Source organism: Haplochromis burtoni, unplaced genomic scaffold (assembly GCF_018398535.1).
Source record: "Haplochromis burtoni strain Fernald_Lab_line unplaced genomic scaffold, NCSU_Asbu1 Contig_169, whole genome shotgun sequence".
Taxonomy (NCBI): Eukaryota; Metazoa; Chordata; class Actinopteri; order Cichliformes; family Cichlidae; genus Haplochromis; species Haplochromis burtoni.
In genome coordinates, this window is record NW_024582530.1 from 890,203 (window position 1) to 908,729 (window position 18,527).

The following is an 18,527-nucleotide window of genomic DNA, read 5'->3' on the forward strand; positions in this document are numbered from 1 at the left end:
TTTTTTTTTTTTTTATCAAATCCGATTATTATTATTATTATTATTATTATTATTATTATTATTATTATTATTATTATTATTATTATTATTATTTATTTATTTTTATTTTATTTATTTATTTATTTATTTTATTTATTTTGTCTGCTTGTTCACACTACAAATAAAATGTGACAGCAAACGCGCTCTAGTGTGAACCTCAAAGCGGCCCGCATGCGCAAAAGAAGACGTCACACACAACGCACTCTGTTTAGACCCAGACCAAACAGTATTGTTTGACTGATGGCCCTTAATATAAAGACTTGTTTCGACTTTACGTTTCCCAATTTTGTTATAAAGTTATTTTGTTATTTACATATGGCCTAATAATTATCCTTATTGCTGTTTTAGAGAGGAGCGGTGCTTCAAAGGATAGTTGCAGATTTCTGTCAGAATCTGCAGATTATACAGTACAAATAAAATGTTCACGTTTCTCCAACGTTGTCTTCCCAACAGTTTCACTGGATGGCCAGGAAGCGTTCACGATGTCTTCTCGGGCGCTTCTCCGGTGCTGATAATTGGCGTCTGTCTTGTGTCAGTGACGTAAAAGACGGATTTAATGCGACATGACCGTTCAAACAGTAGTCGCTTTCTGAAACATCAGATATGTATCCGATTCAGTACCACATACGTCAGTGACCTAGTTCAGATTGAAAATATCACATTTGTGCTGTTCAAACTGTCATAGTATGATTGGATATGGGTCGCATAGGGTCAGAAAAGTCGGATTTGGTGCGCTTTCGCCTGCAATGTGAACGTAGCCTTAGAATCTCATCTCTGCTTTTCGCAGATGATGTGGTTCTGTTGGCTTCATCATCACACTGGAGCGATTCACAGCCGAGTGTGAAGCAGTGGAAATGAGAACCAGCACCTCCAAATCTGAGCCCATGGTCCTCAGCCGGAAAAGGGTGAAGTGCCCACTCCTGGTCAGGGTCGAGTTACTGCTTCACTTAGGGAAGTATCTCGGGTTTTGTTCAGAGTGAGGGCAGGGTTGAGATCAACAGACGGATTGGTTCTGTGGATGCAGTCATGCGATCGCTGTACCAGTCTGTTGTGGTGAAGAGAGAGCTGAGTGCAAAAGTGATACCCTCACCGGTCAATCTACGTTTTTACCCTCCTCATCCATCGTGACGAACTTTGGGCAGCGACTGAAAGAACAGGATCGGCTTCTTCAGGCGGCAGAAATTGGCTTTCTCCGAAGGGTGGCTGGCCTCTGCTTTAGAGATGGGAGTTCGGCCATCCAGGAGGGCTCAGAGTAGAGCTGCTACTCCTCCACATCAAAAGGAGCCAGTTAAGGTGGTTCGGCCATCTGGGTGAGGTGTTCCAGGCATGTCCCACTGGGAAGAGGCCCCGGGGAAGACCCAGGTGACCCTGGAGAGATTTCTTTCAGCTGACGGAGGTGGCTGTGGTTTCTCTGCTTAGGCTGCTGCCCCCTGACAGGCCCGGGATAAGCAGAAGAAAATGGACAACTGGTCATCCACCTCAGAGTATCAACTTTCCTATTAAGGGGCAATGCTGTTGTAGCAGCTACACTAGTCGCTATCTTCCACCTGTGGTTTTTCTTCTGCTTGTGCCGTCCTTGTCCTTCATCATGATGTAATGATTAGAGCCCAACCAGCATACAGTGCTTGGAAAAGTATTTCCCCCCCCCCCCCCCCTTTTTCTTTTTCTTCTCATATTTGTGACTCTTCACACTAATTGTTTCAAATTATAAATGGAAAGGTTCTTCCAAAGCACTTTTCTGAGCTCTCAGAGCTTTCCATACAACATGCCTCATTTATCCATTCACATCCATCCATAGAAACACAATTGAAAATTAAAATGTAATATAAGACAAAGGTAATCTGAAATAATAAAAATGGAGTTTTTAAATGTTCATTTCATTTAATAAAGGAAATAATCAAAGTCTACCTGCCCTGTGTGGAAAAAGTTAAAGCCCCCTCATTAAATCATGAATTAACTGTGATTAACCACATTATTTGCAAAGCGGAGTTATATTTCACTAGCCCCACACCCAGGCCTTACTCCTGCCAGACCCGATAAATCAAGAAATCACTTAAATATAACCTGTTTGACAAAGTGAAGCAGGTCTGAAGATCTCAAAAAGCAACAACTCATGCCATATTCTAAAGAAACACCAGAGAAACAAAATCACTGACATCTATAAGTCTGGAAATGGTTGCAAAGCCATTTCCAAAGGCTTTAGTAACCATAGTGAGACCAATTAACCACACATGGAAAACTTTCCAGGAGCATCCGAGACCACATTAATGACTCATCCGGGAGGTCACAAAAGAACCAAGGGAAACATCTGAAAAACTGCAGGTCTCACTTGTCTCTGTTAAGGTCAGAGTTCATGATTCAACAGTAAGAAAGAAACTGGGGGAAAATGGGAGAAATCAAGGAGAAAACTACTGCTAACCAAAAAGAACACAAAGGCTCCTTTGCTCATTTGCCAAAACACAACTTAATGATTGACTTGTGGGAAAATATTCTGTGGACTGATGAGACAAAATGGTTTGACTCTGTTACATTTGACATAAAACTAACACATCTTTTCATGAAAATGACACTATACCAACAGTTAAACATGCTGGTGGGTCTGGGGCTGCTTTGCTGCTTCAGGACCTGGATTACTTGCTGTAATTGATGAACTATAAATTCTGCTCTCTAAACAGGAAGTCTGCTGCCTACTACACATAACAATATACGCTGAAAGGAGACAATAGCTAGGTCTTATATCATGATTACATAGCAGACATGCAGAACTCAAAAAATGGCCTATAAGATCTGGAACAACCGATTGAGATACTTAGTGGAATCGATGAAAATATAAATTAATTGACCTTTAACCTATAAATATCTACAATGACCAATGGGTGTTTCTGTGTTCGATCCTTCGGCACACCATGAGTACTTTGATCCCTCTCTCTTGATGAAATACTCCTGTTGATCATTGCTCTCGGTACTAACAGGCTCCAGACTCCATAGCTCAGTATAGAGCCGATGGCTCATTATAATGTGGCATGAGTCAAAACAGTGCTGAGCATTGAATGACCTGGTTTTAAGGTCATGGTCCAAAGCCTCTCACTGCTTACAACCGAACGAGGCTCGCGTCGCCGATCCACATAGTTCACATGCATGGTGATCGAAAGACTCATTGCCATTACTAACACTTGTCTGTAGCACATGTTATGTAGTCATTTTTTTTTTTTTAGTCCTTTTTAAAATAAAATTGCTACTTATTGTTGCCACCCTGCTGGGCAGGCGATGTCCTCTGGTGCATCAGCATGATAGACTGCATAGAGTGCACAAATGACAGAATGAAATCTGCTGTATGAATGGGTCATTGTGGCTTGTATTGTAAAGGTGTGTTAAGTATTCACTAAGCAATATTAGTATTTATACAGCAAATTGCTATATAAATAGTAAACCATTTAGACTTATCGCGGTTTTGAGAAGGGTTTGTCCAGTGCCTGTGTGAAAACACTGCTTCAGCTGTTCCCTGTGGAGTTATCTCTAAGTGTACACGGCAGCAGGTCCTGTGTGATTGTGTGTATGATCAGTTATGAAATTAGAGGGATACTTTTGTTTTTGTAAAAGTGGCCTCATCACTTGCACATTCATGCTCTAGCCATTGACATTTATAGCTATGTAGTTAAGATGTGAGTTGTCAATTCTTTTCAACCCTGTCAGATTAATCTGAGCTTTATGAAAATCATCACATGATTATATAAACTGCTCAAACTATCAATAATTTTGAAGTAGCCAACCGGATTTTCCAGATTTTAAAATTAATTTATTATTCATCTATTTGTATAACCCTGCGTTTGTGTTTGTTTGTTTGTTTTTGCATATGTGTATGTTTCAGATCTTTATGAAGTATGGTCGGCAGCGGTGGAAGCTCCGGGGGCGAATAGAGATAAATGCTAAACAAGTGTGGGACAGTGAAGAGATTGTATTTCAGCCACTCATCAACGAGTTCCTGTCTGTGAAGGTCTGTCACTCAGTGTGGTTTTTTTTTTTTTGGGGTTTTTTTTAATTTGTAATTTTATTGATACTCAGTTCTGGTTTGGGTCATTGACTGCTTCATCTTATGTAAAAAGTCATAAAAATAATGCATCTGAAAAACAAAAATCTGAGGTGTGTGTGTGTGTGTGTGTGTGTGTGTGTTGTGTGTGTGTGTGTGTGTGTGTGTGTTTGTGTGTGTGTGTAACATTTTCTTCAAAACTGAAAAAATCAATTATTACATAAAGTTTACTTGCTTGTATTTGTTACATGTAAAGCAACATATTTTAGGCTTTTTTTTGTTTACATTTTGACCAATCATAGTGTAGTTAATGAATATCAAAAATGCAACATCTAAAATTTTTAGATTATTTCCTAAGACCAATCAGAAAGTACTGAAAAGATGTTAATTCATACAATCAATACTTCATTGGGTCAGCATTACTGCATCTGTGCTCTGTGGCATGGGGGCAGTTGACTTTCCCAGAGACATTGAGTAGAGGCTCTTGATGCTCTGACACCAGCCTCAGTTGACTCTTTATAAAGCTGTCCCAAATGTTTCAATTTTCCTTGACAATACTCTTTCTTTTACACCTTTTCAAAACCATCCTTTTCCTTCTAGTCATTAATTAATATACATCATCCATTAATATACATCGTTGCAGCGGCCTTTTTAACCAACAGAAAGTCTTTTTATTTAATCATCATTTGATCATTTCAAAATGAAATGTACTAATTTCAGAAACTGGATCTTTAATTTTCATGAGCTTTAAGTCATAGTTATCAAAATGTAAACACAAAAAGCTTGAAATATTTCACTTTGCATGTAGTGAATATACAATGTATGAAAGTTTACCTTTTTGAATTCAGTTATCAAAGAATAATACTTTAATATCCTCTGGAACTTCATATTGTCCATTATTATTGGTGAATGTGTGAGTTTTTTACCCTTCAGCCATAAAAGACACTGTGTGATCCTATTGTGTTATTAATAATAATATCTTTTCCCAATGACATCAGCACCTTGACAAACTTGGGTGTACTATTTTCAGCCTGGATGATTGAAACGGACTTGTTGAAGGCAAAAAAAAAGATGGTATAATGATCAGATATTTCTCTGGTTTCCTAGGTGACAGAGCTAAAGAGCTTAGCCAATCACGTGGTGGTGGGAAGTGTTTCCTGTGAAACAAAGGACCTGTTTGCTGCGCTGCCCCAGATGGTTGCTGTGGATATTAATGACCTTGGGACTATTAAGCTAAGCCTTGAGGTGACCTGGAAGTAAGTTTTGTCAGTCATCTTGTGAGGGTACGAAATCATACTGAGCTTCATGAGTGCTGTAGTGTTTGTTCATTTAAAGGGATCATTAACAGAGCATAATGTAAATATTATTTGATGTTTATTGAATTTATCTTTTCTCTCTTTCCCATCCTTTATTCCTTTTCACCTCTCTCAGTCCGTTTGATAAAGATGACCAGGGATCGGTTGCAAGCACTGTCAACAAACCACCAAGCATCAATAAGCGAATCTCAGCCATTTTTGACCAGACTCCACCTGACACACCACCTTTACGTGTGAGTTTAGCATTCGCTTTAGACTATTAGTTCTTTGAAAGGCTTCAGTCTAACCCTAGAACAATTTGTGTAAAGTTGCTGATTGCTCGTACTTACTACCCATATATTAATGTGTATTATCTTGGCATTCATATACAGATAGTTGGAAAACTAACAAAGACTGTTGGTTTTAGCAGGAGGAATAGGCCCACTCACAACAGAAAATAGCTGAAAGGGAAGCTTTACTCTCTGTAAAGTGCTAGAAAACAAAACACAGGAAGTCAAACAAGGCAGAAATTCATTCACAGAGAAAACCAACAAGGAAGAGCCAATAGGAAAATTATTTTTAAACAGGAAGTAAATGAAGGCTTGACACTTTGTTTGAAAAAACAAACTCACAGGGAAAAATGGGAAATATTCAGTCTGTAAACACAGATGTGTGTGATGAGCTATGTGAACACAACACTGACAGAAAAATGGAGGAAAAGAGAACTAAATGTGGAAGCAGCACTAACAGGAGAAAGACGGATTGATGAAATGGAAAATGACAAAAACTATAAACATAACATCTAAATTCTAAAGGATAATACCTTTAGGAATAAGGAAAAAACTCCCAGACACATGCTAAGCAAGAACACTTATCAGTGTGCTCAGGCCTCTAAATTGAGGAAACTAAATTGCCACTCCTTTCGAAGCATGGCACAGCATAGAAGAGCCACCTCAATAAGACTCGGGTGTGCATCTTTATCAGTGTCCACTATGAACAACCATGAGGGGGTGGCGTCCAACACCAACTGTCAGTCACCTACAACATAGTTTTGAGATCCCTTCCCAGTCCTTCAAACCCCACTCGTGTCTTACGTCTGATGACCTTAATAGGTCACATGATAGCATGGGACAAGGTCCCACAGTGGTTTCACCCAAAACCTCTGGTGGTCATGATCCACGCCTTTTTTCTTTTCTTTTCACACCTTGGCTCATGTGATGATGCACGTGATTAAACACCCACTAGGTTTTAAATTCCTGGGATTCCTGGGATCCACCAATCAGATAAAAACAGCCTTTTCCAGAGGGGGAGGAGAGAGAGGAGTCAAACACAGCTTTAATAAAAAAAACAAAGCACAATGTTTTTTTAAAAAAAATAAAAATAACCGATTAAATCTATTCTATAGATTTAATCCACCAAATAAAATTAGGAATCTGTAAATGAGAACATTGAGAGTTTTAAAGGACATTAGAGTTTAGCCAGCAGCCCTCAGTATCTAACTGCTCCAATGCCCTTTGTTCCACCTGCTGCCACTTTGATGTCCAGTCTCTGCCTCGGAATCTGACACGGCGGCAGCACTGGCCACTGCTGGACATCTTCAGAGGCACTCTTAGCCAGAGCTGCTCCTGTAGTGACAACTCACCAACAAGGCAGTCCACTGCAGTAAGTCGTGATGAAGTAGACCTCGTGGAGTAGAAACACAGGACCTTCTGGTATATTGATACTTTGGTGTAGAGTAAGCATTAGAATCATAGTCTCCATTTGTGTGCTTATGGCTTCATGGAGCCATGACAGATGTGTGTAAGGTTTCCTCATGCATCTCCATGGCTCTCTAATTATAATATTTAGACCCCCACCTTCCAACAGAGCTGACTACTGTTAGCCATCATCAGTGCCAGTTTATGATGATGACTTTTAGACTTAGAACTCCTTCTAGCCATTTCACACAAGCACTGAAGCCTTTAGCTTTTTACCTCATCAGTATATTTGTCACCCTGCCAGGTAAAGATCAGAGGTCACCTTTTCTGAGAATCTTGCAATAACTCGAGAATGAAGTCTGCTTATATTTTCAAATCGATACCATAGATATATCTACTAAAAGCAGACTCATCTCAGATGAGTTCGAATCTCATTGTCCTTGACCTCAAGGTCAGAAGTTAGACGACAAGGTGACATAGGATTTTGAAATTGAAACGAAGGGTGGATCTACGAGGAGGCTGAGGGGTAGCACTGGCCAGTATTTTCTTGAATATTACACGATAGTTGCGTAACTCAAAGTTATTCTCTTTATAAATAAATGCTACAGTGTTACAGAGCTAGACTAAGGATGTTGTACTATACTGATATTAAAAATGGCAAGCAAATAGAAAAAAGTTCCCATACAGTCACCTCTGAACCTTTGGTTAAACGGATAACATGCTGACTCATGTCTTGCCTTCACCTTACTTTTCACTTTAAATATGTGAGTAAAGGAAGTGTGTCGCCTTTGCTCAAATAATGTACAACCAGGTGCAGTGACTGCTCAGTTTCCTGCCAGCTTGTTGTAAAAGGTCTCCATTTTCCCCCCTTTTTTGCAGTCAAGCCTTTTAAAATGTGCTGATCTCTTTTAGAACGTGATCCGCCTACAGGGAGAGTTGGAGAATGGACCAGCATGGTCTAATTCTTCAGAATCTTCTGATGATTCAACCAGCCCACAGCTGCCTGCACATCCAAAGGTAACACACAACAGATATGGAACTCATCTATGACATGATAATATTAAGGATTCAATCTGTATCTCTCTTCCTCAGATTCAGAGGGGCTACAGCTGTTTGAACATTACACAGTAACAAAAGTATTATGAATACAAGATTAAACATAATACATATCAAAGTTTTAGTATGTACAGCAGATCATGTGCATGTGTACAGTCTTGTAAAAACTAAGTACATTGCATGATTCAGTAGCTTGAGGAGCCGCCGGTACCATGCACAATTGGTTTCTTTAACGAGCCTCAGTCCTCACTCGGTCTACTCTTTATCCTGGTCTGGTTTGCTTACTTTACTGCGTTTACTACTTTAACTCTGTGACTTAGCGTGTCTCTCTTTCCAGGCAGTAGTGGTGACACCAGACGTCCAGCCAGTTGGACAAAGGAGTTCCCTCCTTCAGCCTGATGTTTCTTCTTGCTCCGGAAACTGGCCTTCCTCAGCTCAAAAGGAAGGTATCATCCTACCAAAACAACCAGCGGAGAGCAACAGGTAGATTAAAAAAAATGTTAATGTTTTGTTTGCTCATGAGAACAAGGATGAAATAACATTCTTATTCTATGGTGAGCTCTATCAACATCTGATATATGAACTATTTTGCAGGCATGAGGAAAAGGGGACAGTCACTGTGATAACAAAGCCTGACGGTGAGGAAGAAGCTGCGGGGAAACGCTCCTCTATGGCACCAGTGGATGTGCCGATAATTACCAGCAGTAACTCTACATTGTACTTACGCTCTCTGAGTCACATTAGTGAAAACAGTGCTGATGGGGTTGTGGTGCCTGTCAGTGAATCGGGGGACGTGATGTCTCTGGTCTCTGGAATCTCAATCAATGACATTGAAATGGAGGTGGCCAGCAGAACTCCTGAGTCACCCACTTCTGCTGACACTGACACAGCTGTTGATGTCACTGATCCCCACCCAGTCAGGAAGCAACACAATACATCCACCTCTGTGGATACATCGGCCCCTCTGAGAGCAGGAGCAGACTCCAATGTTGTAGAAAGTGGGGATATGACATATCTCGCTCTGCAGGTGCCAGTGGAGGAGGATATCCCAGCTTCAAGTTCCAACTGCCTGTCTGCTAAGGGCGATGGTCCAGTGGACAGTGGACTAGAGGATGCCTTGGTAGCTGTACTTTCCTCTATAGATGATTATAGAGGACCGTTTTCTGAGCTACAACTACTGGAACAAGAGCTGAAACTGCTGCAGGTTACACTGAAGGTGAGAGTAAAGCATAGTGAGAAACAAGAAAACAGGTTAGTAAAGTACAAAAAACTGCCTTAAGCTAAAAGTACTTTTTACAAATCCCCAAGTTTAATTTTCCCTTTTTGAACATTAAGTGGCAATGATTGTATGTATTTATAAATGTTAGCACAGCTTTCCCGTGCCATTAATATCGAAATATTATTACTGCAAATATTAGTTGTGCAATTACTATATAAGTTTCAGTGGTTACAGTATCTGGTATGCCTCCCTTGTCTTTACAGACAGCATACATTTGAGCTGAATGATTGCATGCTGTTCCAACATTATGTGACTATGATTCAAAGAACTCCTGAAAAAACAAAAAACTGAAGTGACTGCGTACAGCCTGACTATGGCTTTGTTTGTGAGTGCAGGGTGGGAGGCACAGCCGGTCACCCAGTGTAGTCAGCCTCACAGTGGAAACAGCTCTTGGCAGCTTTGACTTCCTGAATGGATCAGACTGGGAGGAGGAAGAAGAGGATGGTGATAAGAGGAGTCGACATGGCAGGTCAGTGCTGACAAATGAACTGAAAACCAGCCATCCAAGCCTTTGCACACTTCAGTGTAATGACACAGTGAGACATAGTCTTAATCAGTAAGCAAAGAAAGTATGATCTGAAGGTCATTAAACCTGAATCACAGTAATACCAGACACTGTAAATATGCCTACTTCATTTAACATCTACAAACTCCAGTGTATTGGTGTCCTCTGGGCCATTGTACAGGGAGTGCAGAATTATTAGGCAAGTTGTATTTTTGAGGAATAATTTTATTATTGAACAACAACCATGTTCTCAATGAACCCAAAAAACTCATTAATATCAAAGCTGAATGTTTTTGGAAGTAGTTTTTAGTTTGTTTTTAGTTTTAGCTATTTTAGGGGGATATCTGTGTGTGCAGGTGACTATTACTGTGCATAATTATTAGGCAACTTCTTTTTTCTTCTCATATTTGTGACTCTTCACACTAATTGTTTCAAATTATAAATGGAAAGGTTCTTCCAAAGCACTTTTCTGAGCTCTCAGAGCTTTCCATACAACATGCCTCATTTATCCATTCACATCCATCCATAGAAACACAATTGAAAAATAAAATGTAATGTTAGCCAAAGGTAATCTGAAATAATAAAAAATGGAGTTTTTAAATGTTCATTTCATTTAATAAAGGAAATAATCAAAGTCTACCTGCCCTGTGTGGAAAAAGTTAAAGCCCCCTCATTAAATCATGAATTAACTGTGATTAACCACATTATTTGCAAAGCGGAGTTATATTTCACTAGCCCCACACCCAGGCCTTACTCCTGCCAGACCCGATAAATCAAGAAATCACTTAAATATAACCTGTTTGACAAAGTGAAGCAGGTCTGAAGATCTCAAAAAGCAACAACTCATGCCATATTCTAAAGAAACACCAGAGAAACAAAATCACTGACATCTATAAGTCTGGAAATGGTTGCAAAGCCATTTCCAAAGGCTTTAGTAACCATAGTGAGACCAATTAACCACACATGGAAAACTTTCCAGGAGCATCCGAGACCACATTAATGACTCATCCGGGAGGTCACAAAAGAACCAAGGGAAACATCTGAAAAACTGCAGGTCTCACTTGTCTCTGTTAAGGTCAGAGTTCATGATTCAACAGTAAGAAAGAAACTGGGGGAAAATGGGAGAAATCAAGGAGAAAACTACTGCTAACCAAAAAGAACACAAAGGCTCCTTTGCTCATTTGCCAAAACACAACTTAATGATTGACTTGTGGGAAAATATTCTGTGGACTGATGAGACAAAATGGTTTGACTCTGTTACATTTGACATAAAACTAACACATCTTTTCATGAAAATGACACTATACCAACAGTTAAACATGCTGGTGGGTCTGGGGCTGCTTTGCTGCTTCAGGACCTGGATTACTTGCTGTAATTGATGAACTATAAATTCTGCTCTCTAATAACAAATCCTGAAGGAGAATGTCTGGCTTATCAGTTCATGCGCTGAACCAAATGGCCTTAAAGTCTGGACCGATTGAGATGCTTTGACATGACCCTTAAACAGGTCATTCATGCTCAGAAGCCCTCCAATGTGGCTGAGTCAAAACAGTTCTGCAAAGAAGAGTGGGTCAAAGTTCCTCCATGGTGATGCGAAAGACTCATTGCCAGTTACTAACACTTGTCTGTAGCACATGTTATGTAGTCATTTTTTTTCTCGTTACTAAGTTGTTGTTTTTTTAGTCCTTTTTAAAATAAAATTGCTACTTATTGTTGCCACCCTGCTGGGCAGGCGATGTCCTCTGGTGCATCAGCATGATAGACTGCATAGAGTGCACAAATGACAGAATGAAATCTGCTGTATGAATGGGTCATTGTGGCTTGTATTGTAAAGGTGTGTTAAGTATTCACTAAGCAATATTAGTATTTATACAGCAAATTGCTATATAAATAGTAAACCATTTAGACTTATCGCGGTTTTGAGAAGGGTTTGTCCAGTGCCTGTGTGAAAACACTGCTTCAGCTGTTCCCTGTGGAGTTATCTCTAAGTGTACACGGCAGCAGGTCCTGTGTGATTGTGTGTATGATCAGTTATGAAATTAGAGGGATACTTTTGTTTTTGTAAAAGTGGCCTCATCACTTGCACATTCATGCTCTAGCCATTGACATTTATAGCTATGTAGTTAAGATGTGAGTTGTCAATTCTTTTCAACCCTGTCAGATTAATCTGAGCTTTATGAAAATCATCACATGATTATATAAACTGCTCAAACTATCAATAATTTTGAAGTAGCCAACCGGATTTTCCAGATTTTAAAATTAATTTATTATTCATCTATTTGTATAACCCTGCGTTTGTGTTTGTTTGTTTGTTTTTGCATATGTGTATGTTTCAGATCTTTATGAAGTATGGTCGGCAGCGGTGGAAGCTCCGGGGGCGAATAGAGATAAATGCTAAACAAGTGTGGGACAGTGAAGAGATTGTATTTCAGCCACTCATCAACGAGTTCCTGTCTGTGAAGGTCTGTCACTCAGTGTGGTTTTTTTTTTTTTGGGGTTTTTTTTAATTTGTAATTTTATTGATACTCAGTTCTGGTTTGGGTCATTGACTGCTTCATCTTATGTAAAAAGTCATAAAAATAATGCATCTAAAAAAAAAATCTGAGGGGTGTGTGTGTGTGTGTGTGTGTGTGTGTGTAACATTTTCTTCAAAACTGAAAAAATCAATTATTACATAAAGTTTACTTGCTTGTATTTGTTACATGTAAAGCAACATATTTTAGGCTTTTTTTGTTTACATTTTGACCAATCATAGTGTAGTTAATGAATATCAAAAATGCAACATCTAAAATTTTTAGATTATTTCCTAAGACCAATCAGAAAGTACTGAAAAGATGTTAATTCATACAATCAATACTTCATTGGGTCAGCATTACTGCATCTGTGCTCTGTGGCATGGGGGCAGTTGACTTTCCCAGAGACATTGAGTAGAGGCTCTTGATGCTCTGACACCAGCCTCAGTTGACTCTTTATAAAGCTGTCCCAAATGTTTCAATTTTCCTTGACAATACTCTTTCTTTTACACCTTTTCAAAACCATCCTTTTCCTTCTAGTCATTAATTAATATACATCATCCATTAATATACATCGTTGCAGCGGCCTTTTTAACCAACAGAAAGTCTTTTTATTTAATCATCATTTGATCATTTCAAAATGAAATGTACTAATTTCAGAAACTGGATCTTTAATTTTCATGAGCTTTAAGTCATAGTTATCAAAATGTAAACACAAAAAGCTTGAAATATTTCACTTTGCATGTAGTGAATATACAATGTATGAAAGTTTACCTTTTTGAATTCAGTTATCAAAGAATAATACTTTAATATCCTCTGGAACTTCATATTGTCCATTATTATTGGTGAATGTGTGAGTTTTTTACCCTTCAGCCATAAAAGACACTGTGTGATCCTATTGTGTTATTAATAATAATATCTTTTCCCAATGACATCAGCACCTTGACAAACTTGGGTGTACTATTTTCAGCCTGGATGATTGAAACGGACTTGTTGAAGGCAAAAAAAAAGATGGTATAATGATCAGATATTTCTCTGGTTTCCTAGGTGACAGAGCTAAAGAGCTTAGCCAATCACGTGGTGGTGGGAAGTGTTTCCTGTGAAACAAAGGACCTGTTTGCTGCGCTGCCCCAGATGGTTGCTGTGGATATTAATGACCTTGGGACTATTAAGCTAAGCCTTGAGGTGACCTGGAAGTAAGTTTTGTCAGTCATCTTGTGAGGGTACGAAATCATACTGAGCTTCATGAGTGCTGTAGTGTTTGTTCATTTAAAGGGATCATTAACAGAGCATAATGTAAATATTATTTGATGTTTATTGAATTTATCTTTTCTCTCTTTCCCATCCTTTATTCCTTTTCACCTCTCTCAGTCCGTTTGATAAAGATGACCAGGGATCGGTTGCAAGCACTGTCAACAAACCACCAAGCATCAATAAGCGAATCTCAGCCATTTTTGACCAGACTCCACCTGACACACCACCTTTACGTGTGAGTTTAGCATTCGCTTTAGACTATTAGTTCTTTGAAAGGCTTCAGTCTAACCCTAGAACAATTTGTGTAAAGTTGCTGATTGCTCGTACTTACTACCCATATATTAATGTGTATTATCTTGGCATTCATATACAGATAGTTGGAAAACTAACAAAGACTGTTGGTTTTAGCAGGAGGAATAGGCCCACTCACAACAGAAAATAGCTGAAAGGGAAGCTTTACTCTCTGTAAAGTGCTAGAAAACAAAACACAGGAAGTCAAACAAGGCAGAAATTCATTCACAGAGAAAACCAACAAGGAAGAGCCAATAGGAAAATTATTTTTAAACAGGAAGTAAATGAAGGCTTGACACTTTGTTTGAAAAAACAAACTCACAGGGAAAAATGGGAAATATTCAGTCTGTAAACACAGATGTGTGTGATGAGCTATGTGAACACAACACTGACAGAAAAATGGAGGAAAAGAGAACTAAATGTGGAAGCAGCACTAACAGGAGAAAGACGGATTGATGAAATGGAAAATGACAAAAACTATAAACATAACATCTAAATTCTAAAGGATAATACCTTTAGGAATAAGGAAAAAACTCCCAGACACATGCTAAGCAAGAACACTTATCAGTGTGCTCAGGCCTCTACATTGAGGAAACCAAATTGCCACTCCTTTCGAAGCATGGCACAGCATAGAAGAGCCACCTCAATAAGACTCGGGTGTGCATCTTTATCAGTGTCCACTATGAACAACCATGAGGGGGTGGCGTCCAACACCAACTGTCAGTCACCTACAACATAGTTTTGAGATCCCTTCCCAGTCCTTCAAACCCCACTCGTGTCTTACGTCTGATGACCTTAATAGGTCACATGATAGCATGGGACAAGGTCCCACAGTGGTTTCACCCAAAACCTCTGGTGGTCATGATCCACGCCTTTTTTCTTTTCTTTTCACACCTTGGCTCATGTGATGATGCACGTGATTAAACACCCACTAGGTTTTAAATTCCTGGGATTCCTGGGATCCACCAATCAGATAAAAACAGCCTTTTCCAGAGGGGGAGGAGAGAGAGGAGTCAAACACAGCTTTAATAAAAAAAACAAAGCACAATGTTTTTTAAAAAAAAATAAAAATAACCGATTAAATCTATTCTATAGATTTAATCCACCAAATAAAATTAGGAATCTGTAAATGAGAACATTGAGAGTTTTAAAGGACATTAGAGTTTAGCCAGCAGCCCTCAGTATCTAACTGCTCCAATGCCCTTTGTTCCACCTGCTGCCACTTTGATGTCCAGTCTCTGCCTCGGAATCTGACACGGCGGCAGCACTGGCCACTGCTGGACATCTTCAGAGGCACTCTTAGCCAGAGCTGCTCCTGTAGTGACAACTCACCAACAAGGCAGTCCACTGCAGTAAGTCGTGATGAAGTAGACCTCGTGGAGTAGAAACACAGGACCTTCTGGTATATTGATACTTTGGTGTAGAGTAAGCATTAGAATCATAGTCTCCATTTGTGTGCTTATGGCTTCATGGAGCCATGACAGATGTGTGTAAGGTTTCCTCATGCATCTCCATGGCTCTCTAATTATAATATTTAGACCCCCACCTTCCAACAGAGCTGACTACTGTTAGCCATCATCAGTGCCAGTTTATGATGATGACTTTTAGACTTAGAACTCCTTCTAGCCATTTCACACAAGCACTGAAGCCTTTAGCTTTTTACCTCATCAGTATATTTGTCACCCTGCCAGGTAAAGATCAGAGGTCACCTTTTCTGAGAATCTTGCAATAACTCGAGAATGAAGTCTCCTTATATTTTCAAATCGATACCATAGATATATCTACTAAAAGCAGACTCATCTCAGATGAGTTCGAATCTCATTGTCCTTGACCTCAAGGTCAGAAGTTAGACGACAAGGTGACATAGGATTTTGAAATTGAAACGAAGGGTGGATCTACGAGGAGGCTGAGGGGTAGCACTGGCCAGTATTTTCTTGAATATTACACGATAGTTGCGTAACTCAAAGTTATTCTCTTTATAAATAAATGCTACAGTGTTACAGAGCTAGACTAAGGATGTTGTACTATACTGATATTAAAAATGGCAAGCAAATAGAAAAAAGTTCCCATACAGTCACCTCTGAACCTTTGGTTAAACGGATAACATGCTGACTCATGTCTTGCCTTCACCTTACTTTTCACTTTAAATATGTGAGTAAAGGAAGTGTGTCGCCTTTGCTCAAATAATGTACAACCAGGTGCAGTGACTGCTCAGTTTCCTGCCAGCTTGTTGTAAAAGGTCTCCATTTTCCCCCCTTTTTTTGCAGTCAAGCCTTTTAAAATGTGCTGATCTCTTTTAGAACGTGATCCGCCTACAGGGAGAGTTGGAGAATGGACCAGCATGGTCTAATTCTTCAGAATCTTCTGATGATTCAACCAGCCCACAGCTGCCTGCACATCCAAAGGTAACACACAACAGATATGGAACTCATCTATGACATGATAATATTAAGGATTCAATCTGTATCTCTCTTCCTCAGATTCAGAGGGGCTACAGCTGTTTGAACATTACACAGTAACAAAAGTATTATGAATACAAGATTAAACATAATACATATCAAAGTTTTAGTATGTACAGCAGATCATGTGCATGTGTACAGTCTTGTAAAAACTAAGTACATTGCATGATTCAGTAGCTTGAGGAGCCGCCGGTACCATGCACAATTGGTTTCTTTAACGAGCCTCAGTCCTCACTCGGTCTACTCTTTATCCTGGTCTGGTTTGCTTACTTTACTGCGTTTACTACTTTAACTCTGTGACTTAGCGTGTCTCTCTTTCCAGGCAGTAGTGGTGACACCAGACGTCCAGCCAGTTGGACAAAGGAGTTCCCTCCTTCAGCCTGATGTTTCTTCTTGCTCCGGAAACTGGCCTTCCTCAGCTCAAAAGGAAGGTATCATCCTACCAAAACAACCAGCGGAGAGCAACAGGTAGATTAAAAAAAATGTTAATGTTTTGTTTGCTCATGAGAACAAGGATGAAATAACATTCTTATTCTATGGTGAGCTCTATCAACATCTGATATATGAACTATTTTGCAGGCATGAGGAAAAGGGGACAGTCACTGTGATAACAAAGCCTGACGGTGAGGAAGAAGCTGCGGGGAAACGCTCCTCTATGGCACCAGTGGATGTGCCGATAATTACCAGCAGTAACTCTACATTGTACTTACGCTCTCTGAGTCACATTAGTGAAAACAGTGCTGATGGGGTTGTGGTGCCTGTCAGTGAATCGGGGGACGTGATGTCTCTGGTCTCTGGAATCTCAATCAATGACATTGAAATGGAGGTGGCCAGCAGAACTCCTGAGTCACCCACTTCTGCTGACACTGACACAGCTGTTGATGTCACTGATCCCCACCCAGTCAGGAAGCAACACAATACATCCACCTCTGTGGATACATCGGCCCCTCTGAGAGCAGGAGCAGACTTCAATGTTGTAGAAAGTGGGGATATGACATATCTCGCTCTGCAGGTGCCAGTGGAGGAGGATATCCCAGCTTCAAGTTCCAACTGCCTGTCTGCTAAGGGCGATGGTCCAGTGGACAGTGGACTAGAGGATGCCTTGGTAGCTGTACTTTCCTCTATAGATGATTATAGAGGACCGTTTTCTGAGCTACAGCTACTGGAACAAGAGCTGAAACTGCTGCAGGTTACACTGAAGGTGAGAGTAAAGCATAGTGAGAAACAAGAAAACAGGTTAGTAAAGTACAAAAAACTGCCTTAAGCTAAAAGTACTTTTTACAAATCCCCAAGTTTAATTTTCCCTTTTTGAACATTAAGTGGCAATGATTGTATGTATTTATAAATGTTAGCACAGCTTTCCCGTGCCATTAATATCGAAATATTATTACTGCAAATATTAGTTGTGCAATTACTATATAAGTTTCAGTGGTTACAGTATCTGGTATGCCTCCCTTGTCTTTACAGACAGCATACATTTGAGCTGAATGATTGCATGCTGTTCCAACATTATGTGACTATGATTCAAAGAACTCCTGAAAAAACAAAAAACTGAAGTGACTGCGTACAGCCTGACTATGGCTTTGTTTGTGAGTGCAGGGTGGGAGGCACAGCCGGTCACCCAGTGTAGTCAGCCTCACAGTGGAAACAGCTCTTGGCAGCTTTGACTTCCTGAATGGATCAGACTGGGAGGAGGAAGAAGAGGATGGTGATAAGAGGAGTCGACATGGCAGGTCAGTGCTGACAAATGAACTGAAAACCAGCCATCCAAGCCTTTGCACACTTCAGTGTAATGACACAGTGAGACATAGTCTTAATCAGTAAGCAAAGAAAGTATGATCTGAAGGTCATTAAACCTGAATCACAGTAATACCAGACACTGTAAATATGCCTACTTCATTTAACATCTACAAACTCCAGTGTATTGGTGTCCTCTGGGCCATTGTACAGGGAGTGCAGAATTATTAGGCAAGTTGTATTTTTGAGGAATAATTTTATTATTGAACAACAACCATGTTCTCAGTGAACCCAAAAAACTCATTAATATCAAAGCTGAATGTTTTTGGAAGTAGTTTTTAGTTTGTTTTTAGTTTTAGCTATTTTAGGGGGATA

At 39.7% G+C, this 18,527-nt stretch overlaps 1 protein-coding gene across 3 annotated transcripts in view; it reads left to right on the plus strand.

Annotated features, from left to right (window-relative positions):
- ripor1 (RHO family interacting cell polarization regulator 1) overlaps nt 1–18,527 on the plus strand; it is a 61,611-nt gene that overhangs the window by 26,045 nt on the left and 17,039 nt on the right. For all 3 annotated transcript variants that reach the window (XM_042225354.1, XM_042225353.1, XM_042225352.1), the window contains exons 10-17: nt 3,908–4,033; nt 5,174–5,322; nt 5,498–5,615; nt 7,971–8,075; nt 8,452–8,597; nt 8,709–9,330; nt 9,729–9,862; nt 12,830–12,833. In XM_042225354.1, coding sequence (XP_042081288.1) covers nt 3,908–4,033; nt 5,174–5,322; nt 5,498–5,615; nt 7,971–8,075; nt 8,452–8,597; nt 8,709–9,330; nt 9,729–9,862; nt 12,830–12,833 — 1,404 coding nt within the window. The remainder of the gene's footprint in view (nt 1–3,907; nt 4,034–5,173; nt 5,323–5,497; nt 5,616–7,970; nt 8,076–8,451; nt 8,598–8,708; nt 9,331–9,728; nt 9,863–12,829; nt 12,834–18,527) is intronic.